General features: G+C 42.5%; 1 protein-coding gene across 1 annotated transcript; it reads right to left on the reverse strand.

Moving 5' to 3' along the window:
• Nucleotides 1-2,728: 2,728 nt before the first annotated feature.
• On the reverse strand, nt 2,729-3,640 carry LOC113123859 (olfactory receptor 11A1-like; the record flags this gene model as incomplete). Its single annotated transcript, XM_026296188.1, has 1 exon — nt 2,729-3,640. A coding segment is annotated over exon 1 (912 nt), but the record flags the coding sequence as incomplete, so codon positions are not given.
• Between the last annotated feature and the right edge of the window lie 7,889 nt (nt 3,641-11,529).

The raw sequence follows: 11,529 nt of genomic DNA on the forward strand, positions 1-11,529 counted from the left end.
TGTATCAGCGTGTAAGTCACCTGCTTGATCTCCACAAACCGGCGATGAGTCTTTGTCGTGACGTGCGCCCCCTCTTCCATGCTTTAGGAGTCGGATGTGTCTTCCGTAGTTTCTACTTTCTTCGGCTTTTGCTTTGCTTTGCATAGTATTCAGTTATAAACAAATTGAGTTCGAAAGTTAAACGAAACTGGGATATATTTAAGAAATCTTAAGACAAATTACAGCGGGCCTAATTCGTGTGTCTCTTCAGCAAAGTGCCATAACTGGAAGTTGTTAAAGTTAAACTTCACGCTCACCAAAGAGCTACATGATAGCCAGGGCCAGCCTGCTCCAGATGTCCACACCATCACCAATCCCCTCAGTGGAGGGGCCACAAGTGAGGTGAGAGGAAGCAGAAGAGAGTTAAGTGCAGAGGTATCTGGGCTAGGCTAGCGGCTAACCCACATAAGCCGGCTATGTCCACCATCGTACTGGTCAACATATGGTCTTTTGACTTCAGCCGACTACTACGCTAAACTCAGAGGACTGTGAGAGAGTGTTGTGTTTTTGAGTTCACGGAAACATGGATCAACGACAACATCCCGGACTGTGCCATTCAGCACGACTGGCTACCAAGTGGACAGAGCTCTCGTTGAGGGAGGCAAGACCCACCGTGGCAGGCTCTGTTTTTAGATCAACAAACCCTGGTGCCATGACACTGTTGTGGTCTGCAAACACTGCTCACCCCTGGTGGAGTTTATGGTTATCAAGTGCTGGCCGTTCTATCTACCAAGGGAATACACAGCCATACTGCTTGTTGCTGTCTACATCCACTCCAGCTCAAACAACAACAGGAGTGAGGCACTGAATGAACTGTACCAGCACATCAGTGAGCAGCAGACATCCCACCCAGATGTTTTTCTCATCTTGGCTGGGGATTTCAACGATGCAGACCTAAAGAGTGTTTCCCAAAATACATCAACACATAGACTTTCCAACATGGCGAAACAACACGCTGGACTTTATATACACCACCCAGAGAGGAGCTTACATGGCCCTACTCCTCCCTCACCTCGGTTCCTTGGACTACACCACTGTTATGCTAATGCCAGCATACAGACCACTGATTAAAGTCGCCAAACCAGTTCAGAAGCAGGTACAAGTGTGGCCAGAAGGCTCTTCAGAAGCACTTGTTTTAACTGGAGCATGTTTAAACAGGCTGTCACCTAAAACAACACCACACACCTCCAGGAGTATACAGAGACCGTCACTGCCTATGTCATCAAGTGCATTGATAATGTAACAGATACCAAGACCATCACTGTCCAAGCCAACCAAACGCCATGGCTGACGGGGGAGGTCTACAGACTCCTGAAGGCCCAGAATGCTGCCTTCAGATCTTGAGATAAAGTAGGCCTGAAGACAGCCAGGGCCAACCTATCCCACGGCATCAGAGAAGGTAAGAGGCAACTCCAGGACAATAACCTGTTGTTTCAGCGAGAGCAGAGACATCCAGAGCCTGTGGCATGGAGTACAGACCATTACACACTACAAGCTCCCACTGCAGACCTGCCACAGTACCATCTCCCTGCTCAACAACTTCTTTGCTCGCTTTGAGGCATAAAGCAGCACTCCTGCACATAAGACCCCACCCCCCAGTGACCTGGTGTTGACACCATCCTTGGCGCGAATAAATCGCTTAGCAGGATCAACACATGCAAAGCTCCGGCCCCTGACAATATACCTGGTCGTGTGCTGAGAAACTGCACAGAGGAACTCACAGGGGTTTTTTGATATATTCAACATCTTGTTGAGTCCCGCTGCGGTCCACACATGCTTCAAAGCAACCATCATCATTCCAGTCCCGAAGAAGTTGTCTGCCTCCAGTTTCAATGACTACCATCTGGTTGCACTTACTGTCATTCTCAAGTGCTTTGCACGGCTTGTCATGCATTATTGCATATTTATTTAGAATATTTACACTGTTTATGTGCAACATTCACATGTTGCCATAATGTATACATTATGCAGTCGTGGTCTAATTGCTAGGGAGTCGGACTTGTCAACCTTCACTATCAGTACCAGGTGAGACCCTTGAGACTGGAACCCCAACTGCGCATTGGCTGCGCACTGCTCCGGGTGTGTTCACTACTGTGTGGGTGCACTTTGTGATGGGTTAAATGCAGAGCACAAATTCCGAGTATGGGTTGGCCATATAAGTCACTTTCACTTAACGCCTATAAGAACTCATACACAAACACACACACAAATGATCAACCAGTTGAATCAACACGTCTCTGAAACAGTTTGACCACAAACTGAACATTATCACCTTCATGAAGGAGGATTTATTACAGGACTGTTGGATTAGACTGACAAAGTAATAGTTAGGTGGACCTAATAAACTGACAATGGAGTGTTTATACTTTAACAATACACCCAGATATGATGCCAATATGAAAATATTCAGTCAATTAACAGTTAAGCCACAACAAACTGGAAACACAAGAATCAAACTGACAATTAGAATCAAACTGTATTTCTGGGTTCTGCAGCAAATTGCTTAGTTAGTAGTGATTACATAGTGTAGTTGAAGCTGATAATGCTCTTTACTGTGATTTAGGGTTTTAGAAACATCTTTACATTCAATACTTTTCAAGGCTCAGAGAAATCACATCTCTGTTTTATTCTGACACTAAACAATTACTGTACAACAGTTATCAGTGTTAGTACATTAGACTGTTTTACCTGGACAGAACAATTTCCTGAGGTGTTTATAAATTTCTTTCATTTTTAGTCCATATATGATTGGATTAAAAAGAGGATGATACAACATTACTTGTATCTGCATTATTAAATGCACAAGTTTTGGAAAATCAGTTTCCATTTGAACTAGAAGTACATCAAATGAAGATAAACAGGAAAAGTTGATCAGAACAATCAGGTGAGGTAAACAGGTCTGTGCAGCTTTTCTCCTGACTTCTCTACCACTTCGATAGGTGATTATAAATATCCTTATGTAGGTAAAAAGGATGAAAAGCACAGGGAGAATTAAAAGATTAACATAAGCAATCATAATATATATACTTAGTACACTTGACTGCTCACACTGAAGGTTAAAAACATCACTGTTACAATCTATTTCTTTAAAAGATAACTCACATAGCTCAACATCAGCACTCAGACCAGTTGGCACTGCTACCTGACAAGCAGGCAGAATCCAAGCTACAACCAGTAAAATACAGATGTTTCTTTTCCTCATGATAGTTGGATACTGCAGAGGTTTACATATAGACACATACCTGTCATAGGCCATGGCTGTCAATAGTAAAAACTCTGAAGCACTTAAAGAATAATTGACATAAAACTGAAAGAGACAGGCTGAATATGATATGATTTGTTTTTCAGATAAAACATCAGTTAAAATCTTTGGGTAAAGAGCAGTGCTGAAAAGAACAGAGTTCATTAACAAAGCTGCAATGAAAATGTACATAGGCTCATGGAGGTTTTTGTGAATCACTATCAGACACACAATAGTAGAATTACTGCAGATTATTAGAATATATGCTGTAAACATGATCACAAAATAAACAAATCTGTATTTGTCCAGTTCCACATATGCATCAATAGTTATATATGTTATATTTTGGTTATTATCCATTAAGGTTTAAAAACAAAGTGTTAATGACAAAGACTTGAAGTATCAAAGCAAAGATCACATGAACATATTATACAGTATATCTGTCATTGGATTGCCTAATGTATTCACTGATACCCGACCTTGACATGAACTTGTGTGTGTGTTGAAATATTGCAACAAATACAAACCTCCAGAATACAAAGTGAACTGTTTGACTCTGTGGGTTGATTTTTATCAGCTTGTTTCTCCCTCCATGGATCTCATTAAACTCTCCACCAAGAGCTGTCGTCATGTGAACAACATCAGACTCTACAGGCCTGAACCAGTGGAGGCCCATGGTATAGCTGACACAGGCAGTTTCCTATGGTGCTAATGTGTTGGGGGCACAGAGAAGGATAAACCTTCAGCATGGTCTGTGGACTGTGACCTCCACTACAGGCATATGGACACTGCAACAATTAATATGTCCATATGTGCCTGAGTTGCCATTGCTCTCCTACACTGTAGTGGGCGCTGTGGACTAAACTACTGCAAACACACAGGAAGGTTGCTGTAGAAGGAGAAAGCAGAAAAAGCCAAATGTGATGGTTGTTAGAACTTTGATAGAGGCGTCACACAAACACAGGTGACAATAAATTCAAATCAAATCAAGTCTAGTCAACAAATGTTATTGTCATTTCAATCATGTACATTGAATACAGTGTAATGACACAAAACAATAACACCCAGAAACAATGACGCTACATCAAACAATACAAAACTACACAATGCAGCGTGTGGTGTAAATGTCTGTGATGGAGCTAAGAGGTACCCCGATGATCCTTTCTGTTGTCCTCACAATGTGCTGTACGGTCTCACTAATCTCCAACTATGCAGAGGGAGATGTACTTGCCTCAGGCTTTGCAAAAATTGAGGCACTGCTGGGCTTTCTTGGTTGTGGCATTGGTGATGATGGACCAGCTGAGATCCTCCACCAGATGAGCACCAGGGAACTTAGTGCTTTCGGAGGAGACACTGATGTTCCGTGGAAAGTGGATCATGTGTGCTCTAAAGTCAACAATCCTCTGTGTTGTTTTGTCCACATTCAGTGACAGCCATGTACAGTGAGTACACTGCATATTTGTCTGTCAAGGTGTAAATTTCCCTCATACATACTCTGATGTGTTCCTGATATGCAAACTGCAGGGGGTCCAGAAATTCAGACACTTGAGACCTCAGGTGCTGCAGGACTAGTCTCTCAAACACTTTCATGACATGTGATGTTAGCGCTACTGCTCTGAAGTCACTAAGGGAACTGGGACAACCTCTTTTTGGTAATGGAACAATACAGATTTTTCATAACTTAGGCACCTTTTTGAGTCTCAGAGAGAGGTTGAAGCATTTCTGAAAAACCTCTGCAAGCTGTCCAGCACACACCTTAAGTACTCTGGGACTGATCTCATCTGATCTCTTAGCTGGTTCCTTCCTCACCTGTTCGGTGGCAAAGGCTGGGCCTGTGTATTGTGTTGATGAGGAGTTTATGAGGACACTGGGTCAGAGTAAGAAGCAGAGGTGGTGTCAAATCTATTAAAAAACAGGTTAGTTAAGTTCATTAGCAAACTTTGAGTCTCCTTCCACAGCAGCGTGTGACTTCTTATAGCCAGTCATTTTTTTCATCCCATTCCACACCTCTTTGATATTATTGTCTCAACTTTGTGTCTATAGAGCTGCTTTGCCTCCCTCAGCTTCCTCTTGATAATAATTCTTTCTGCACAGCCCAGAGATCCTCCTTGTCTCTTGCCATGAACGCCGTCTTCTTGTTGTTGAGGAGGCCGTAAATGCCCCTATTTATCCATAGCTTATTATTGGGGAAACAACAAACTGTTTTGTATGGAACAACATTGTCCTCATGGAAGTGGATGTAATCTGTGATGCAGTGAGAGATGCCTTCAATGTCCTCACCATGAGCATCCACGAAAAGGTCCCAGTTCGTAACCCTGAAGCACTCCTGCAGAGCCTCCTCAGCGTCCTTTGACCAAACCTTCACATACCTCTTGGTAGCAGACTGCTGTCTTACTACAGGCTTGTATGTCAGTACGAGATACAGTATATTAAGTTGTGGTCTGATCCACCAAGTGGGGGGAGGGCTGAAGAGCTGTATGCCTCTTTCACATTGGCATAAAGGGGATCAAGAATCTTATTTTCTCATGTTGCACAGTCCATAAACTGTTTGAAGTTGTTTGAGTTCCGAAATACTGACATGGTTAAAATCCCCATTAATTAGTATAAGGGCACTGGGGTGTTTTGTCCAGCAGACCAGCAGAAACTGTGTGGATTATGCCACATGCACTCTGTGCTGCAGCTGATGGAGGAATGTAAACAGTCACAACAATGGCATGTGAAAACTCACGGGGCAGGTAGTGTGGCCTCAGTCCAACCACCAACAGCTCAATGTCTGGAGTACAGATACAGTCCTTCACTGTTACATGTCCAGGGTTGCACCATTTGGAGTTAACAAAAACAGAGAGACCACCTCCTCTTTTCCTGCCGCTCTGTTATCCCCCTGTCTGCTCGCACTAGTGAGAACCCAGGCAGTTCAAGTGAGCTGTTCGGTATATTTTCATGCAGCCAGGTCTCGGTGAAGCAAAGCAAGCTACAATCTGTACTCTCGCTGGCTGCTAGCTAAAGCAGAAAGTTCATCCACTTTGTTGCAGAGTGACCTCACATTCACCATAATAATTTTTGGGAGAAATGGTTTAAATCTCCTTTTTTTTTTCTCGATGCTTCACTCCTGCTCTGCAGCCCCTCCTACGCCTCCTCAGGTCTTGGGGGATTTCAGGTTTTATACCAAGAAGCAGACTTGTTCCCTTGAGAGCTAACAGTTGCTCCCTTGTATAGCTGCCGTTGCCACAGAAACATATATTTTCTGATGCAGTTTCCATAATCTCCATATGTCTCTCCACAGGAATTAGAAGATCCCAACTCATCCACTTTCATCCATTATCAAAGAGAAAGCATAGATCTTGAGTTGACTTGGATTAACAGATGATAATTCAGTAAAAAAACTTGCAAAAATCAAAAAACAAACAGAGGAGCTGCTGTAACTGGCTGCCACCTTAGGTACACCTTCAGGTGCATGTTCTCCAATTCACTTATAGTCCCACACAGATCACACAGTGCCTCTTTGGTGACTGCACTGAGAGGAACACAATCATTTTGTGAACAAAGGTGAATTCTCTTGTTAGATATACTGGTCTGCATCTAACGTCAGAAACTCCACAGTGATGAGCAGTGACTAGAAAATAGTACAGAGTTCTTGCACCATTTTGTGATAATGTAAACACACAAGCCCCTGCTTTAGCTCTCACCGCAGAGAGCCGCATTCCTGTCAGTTGGGAATAAGGCTAGCCCATCTACCTTATCTAACAAAACCTATATGAGTCTTAAAAGTTTAGTTCTGGTATTTCAAAGTAGTTTGTCTCGGTGAACCTTTGGCCGTATAACTAAAATCTCATTGTTTTACTGGCTGATCTGTTGTTTAAAATAGATCTAGTTGGCCTGTTGTCATCAGGTAATATGACCACATAAATCTGAGTGTCATCAGCATAGCTTTGGAAAAAATGGCCATACTAAAAGGTATTGGTCTAGAAATTGATCCTCAGGAAAACCCACAAAATATTTTAGAAAGCTGAAAATAGGTATTATCAATTTCAACAAAGGACTGTCACAAAGATACGAGACAAAGAGGTTAAACAGATCCAGTAATTCCAAACTGATCCTTTAGTCTGTTTAGGTGGACTCACTTTAGTTCCTCCAATCCTTCAATAAATCTCAAGTTGACAGGTTTCAGGTCTGTGCCAGTAATGAATAAATCACTGGATTAAGGTTATCCTCTGCTGGCTCCACCATGGTAACTGTGTTGCCAGACACCACAAGACAGTAATGATCAGTCAACCTGACACCCAAAAACTGCTGATTGTGTTCCATGTGCAGTAGTTCTAGAATAATGTGGGCTACCTTATATGATACAGAGCAGCATTCATGATGTGTTTTGCATTGACTGGGCATGTTCAGGGCATGACATGAGGATGAATTACCTGTTCACAGATCTAGGTGGTCTGGGATTTAGAAAGGGAACATTATTTACAGGTCAACATTTGCACGTTTCATCAATGCAAATATTTTTCCACACAGAACATTTTTGGCTCCTGGGTGCACATACATGTTTAGTAAGGATCATGTTCAGAGTTTTAAAAATGAGACCCCTGGACACTCTCCCAGCAACATTGTTCTACCAGACTAAAATGTGTGTGGTGTGGGTCACTGTAACTTCTGTTGTTTGTGGTATTCTGGTTTTTATTGCCTTGGTCTGAAACAACAGGCAGTGACTTTTATTGCAGAGACCACAGGTGGACTCACTTTAGTTCTACCAGGCCTTCAGTAAATCCCTCTTCACTGAATTTGAAGAATTAAACAGCTGCTTCTGTAAAGGTTCTGCATCACCAGAGACATGTTGGGGTGGACAAAACAACAGAAACACCCGTATGATGCATTTCAACAGCATCACACACCACAGCCCCTAAAGTGACCACATAGGTGCATCAACACCAATGAAACTGTTCCTAAGAAGGAAAAACTGAATGTTATCACCTTCATGAATGAAGATTTATCACTGGACTGGTTTTCTTCCATGAATCACAATAAACTGACATGTTTACTGAAACTCAGACGACATTCACTTCCATGAAAAACTGAAGTGAAGTCTTCTGAATCAATTTTGCACTGTGCAGGATGTGGAAAACTAATTCTACATGTACAGTACAAGCAGTGGTTCACAAGACATGACCCAGTTTTTTCCTCATTACTCAAATTCTTTTCTGACTTTAATGCCCACAGCACTGAATCATAACTTGTTAGAAACTGACGTGTAGGAGTTTGATGCTGTGATTAAAGGTAAAATGAAAACATTAACCATCAATTGAATTGAACTGAATTCAATTTTATTTGTATAGCGTCAAATCACAATACAAATCCCTTATGAACAAGCACTTGGTGACAGGGGAGAGGAAAAACTAACTTTAACAGAAGAAAAAACCTCCAGCAAAACCCGGGTCCTGAACCCAGACTGGGAGCTGTTTCCACAGGAGAAGAGTTTGATAGCTAAAGGCTCTGCCTCCCATTCTGCTTTTAGAAACTCTGGGAACCACAAGTAGACCTGCACTCTGAGAGCGAAGTGGTCTATTGGGATAATATGGTACTATGAGGTCTTTTTTTAATTGAATTGATTCAATGGGCCTGTTGGTTAGAAAGTCCAGTAACCAGCTGCAGAGTCATGTGCTAATGCCTAGGTCTCCAAGCTTGGTGTTTAACAGTGTTGAATGCCGAACTAAATGAAGGAGTGGCATTCTGACATAAGTCCCATTATTGTCCAGATAAGAGAGAACAGTGTGCACCAAATTGGTGGGGATCCAGGTTGGTGGTGAGACAAGTCTTAAGGTGTGCCACGACCAACCACTCAAAGCACTTAGTGATGTTTAAGTTCACTTGAATTTTTCTACATAGAGAAAGCTTAGTGAACCAGAGTCAAATTTCTTGTGTGGGGGCACACACTTGGCCAATAAAGCTGATTCTTGTGACAGGAGTAGGGGTAGTAGAATAGGAGTGATGGGGCTTTAAGCTTTCACCAACCCTGCAGAGCCTTGCGTTTGGCTGGCAAACTTCTGCTAGAGATCCCCACGCACCTGTTCGACTAAATCTATTGTAGATTTAGTCGACTAAAACTAGACTAAAACTAAAACAAGGCAGATGACTAAAATATGACTAAAACTAAAATTGCATTTTAGTCAAAAGACTATGACTAAAACTAAATTAAAATCTGCTGTCAAAATTAACACTGAAAGACACCCCCTCGTCACCACTTCCACTGGTGACCCCTCCACTGCCCTGGGCCCCCCCAGCTGCATCCACATCCTCTGCAGACTCATCATTGACCATCCCATCCCCGGGTTCACCAATGGGATTTCCAAATCATTTGAAAACCTTGGTGAAATCAGGAATTAAAATGGTGCCCCTTACCCCTAACCTGGCATGGTCACGGGTATTATCATCAACGCCAGTGAATTCATCCCCCCAGCAAACACCAACCCCTTTGCCACATGACCTCTGTCCCTCGATTAATTAAAACTCCACCAGCTCAACCATCTCGGCCAACACTGACACCTGGCTTTCCGTGGAGCTCCCCTCTTAGATGACACGATTGACACTGAGTGATTGATGTTGCTTTGTCTGATCATTTTTTTGTCTTTTTTGATTTGTCCATAATTCCCAAAGATGCAGCTGGACCTACACTTGTTCAGAAAAGACACATAAATGACACCACCAGGACACTGTTTATGGAGATGATTAGGTTTGAAAATACCACATTCTCTCATGTTGAAGATTTGTTGAATTCATATACTTCAAGTGTTCTAAATGTCCTGGATGTGATTGCTCCTGTTAAAGATAAAATGATTAGGAACAGGCAAAAGGAGTGGAAAAATGATGACTCGGTCAGGACACAGAACAGGGAGTGTCGGGAGGCCAAAAGAAAATGACTAAATCAAAGTTCCAGGTTCATTATGACATTTATAAGCAGATGTTGTGTGTGTTCAATGAAACTCTATGTGGAAAAAGAGAAATGTATTTTTCTGAAATCATCAACAACAGCTGTAACAACTCACATGTCCTCCTTGCTACAGTGAGTACAGTAGATTAACAAACCCTCCATTCTCCATTGCCATCAGAACTAATTTCAGCATCTAAATCAATGAGTTTGCATTATTTTATAATGACAAGGTTCAGGGTATTAAACAAGCAATAAACTGCGCAACACAGGTACCAACTCTGCAGCTATCCTATTTACACCTGCTGCCTCGATGTTTTACCCACTTCTGCTTCTTTTCCTTTCAGCTGCTCCCTTCAGGGGTCGCCACAGCGAATCATCTGCCTCCATTTAACCCTATCCTCTGTATCCTCCTCACCCACACCAACTATCCTCATGTCCTCCTTCACTACATCCAAGAACCTCCTCTTTGGTCTGTGTCAAGGAAATTTCGTTAAGTTTGAGAGTTGCTAATTCTCAGAATCAAACACAAGTGTGATGAATCATCTCAGGTTTAATCACATGCAGCATGGAGAGAAGACTTCTAACAGCGTTCTCAGTCTTCTTCCCCTTAATTTCAGTTTATATAGCTTGTCAAAAGGGGGGAACTAATCTTGAACCCCACATATTTGTTCAGGTGTCCTCTATATTCAGGCCTTTACCAGCACTAAAACAATTGTTGGCAGTTATTTACAGGCCTCTAAACCCCTAAAACACTACACCAATAAAACAATAAACCCCTAAAAACCAAATACCATGCATTAAAACATGCATCTACAAGCAATCTATTTAAGTAACCCCTTGACCACCTATTCCATGCTGTGTAAAACCCCATCTTCCTCTAGGCCTCCTTCCTGGCAGCTCTAACCTCAGCATCCTTTTACCAATGTATTCACTGTCCCTCCTCTGAACATGTCCAAACCATGCCCAAACCATGTCCAAAACATCTAACATGAGCTGTCCCTCTGATGTCCTCATTCCTGATCCTATCCATCCTCGTCACTCCCAGAAAGAACCTCAACATCTTCAGCTCTGCTACCTCCAGCCCTGCCTCCTGTCTTTGTCTCAGTACCACTGTCTCTAAACCAGACAACATTGCTGGTCTCACCACTGTCTTGTCCACCTTTCCTTTCATTCTTGCTGACACTCTTTTGTCATACATCACACCTCACACTTTCCTCCACCCGTTCCAACCTGCTTGCACACGTCTCTTCACTTCTTTTCCACACTCTCCGTTGCTGTGGACTGTTGACCCTAGGTACTTAAAATCCTCCACCTTCTTCACCTCTAC

The sequence above is a fragment of the Mastacembelus armatus genome, chromosome 21 (genome assembly GCF_900324485.2).
Source record: "Mastacembelus armatus chromosome 21, fMasArm1.2, whole genome shotgun sequence".
In the NCBI taxonomy this organism is placed as follows: domain Eukaryota; kingdom Metazoa; phylum Chordata; class Actinopteri; order Synbranchiformes; family Mastacembelidae; genus Mastacembelus; species Mastacembelus armatus.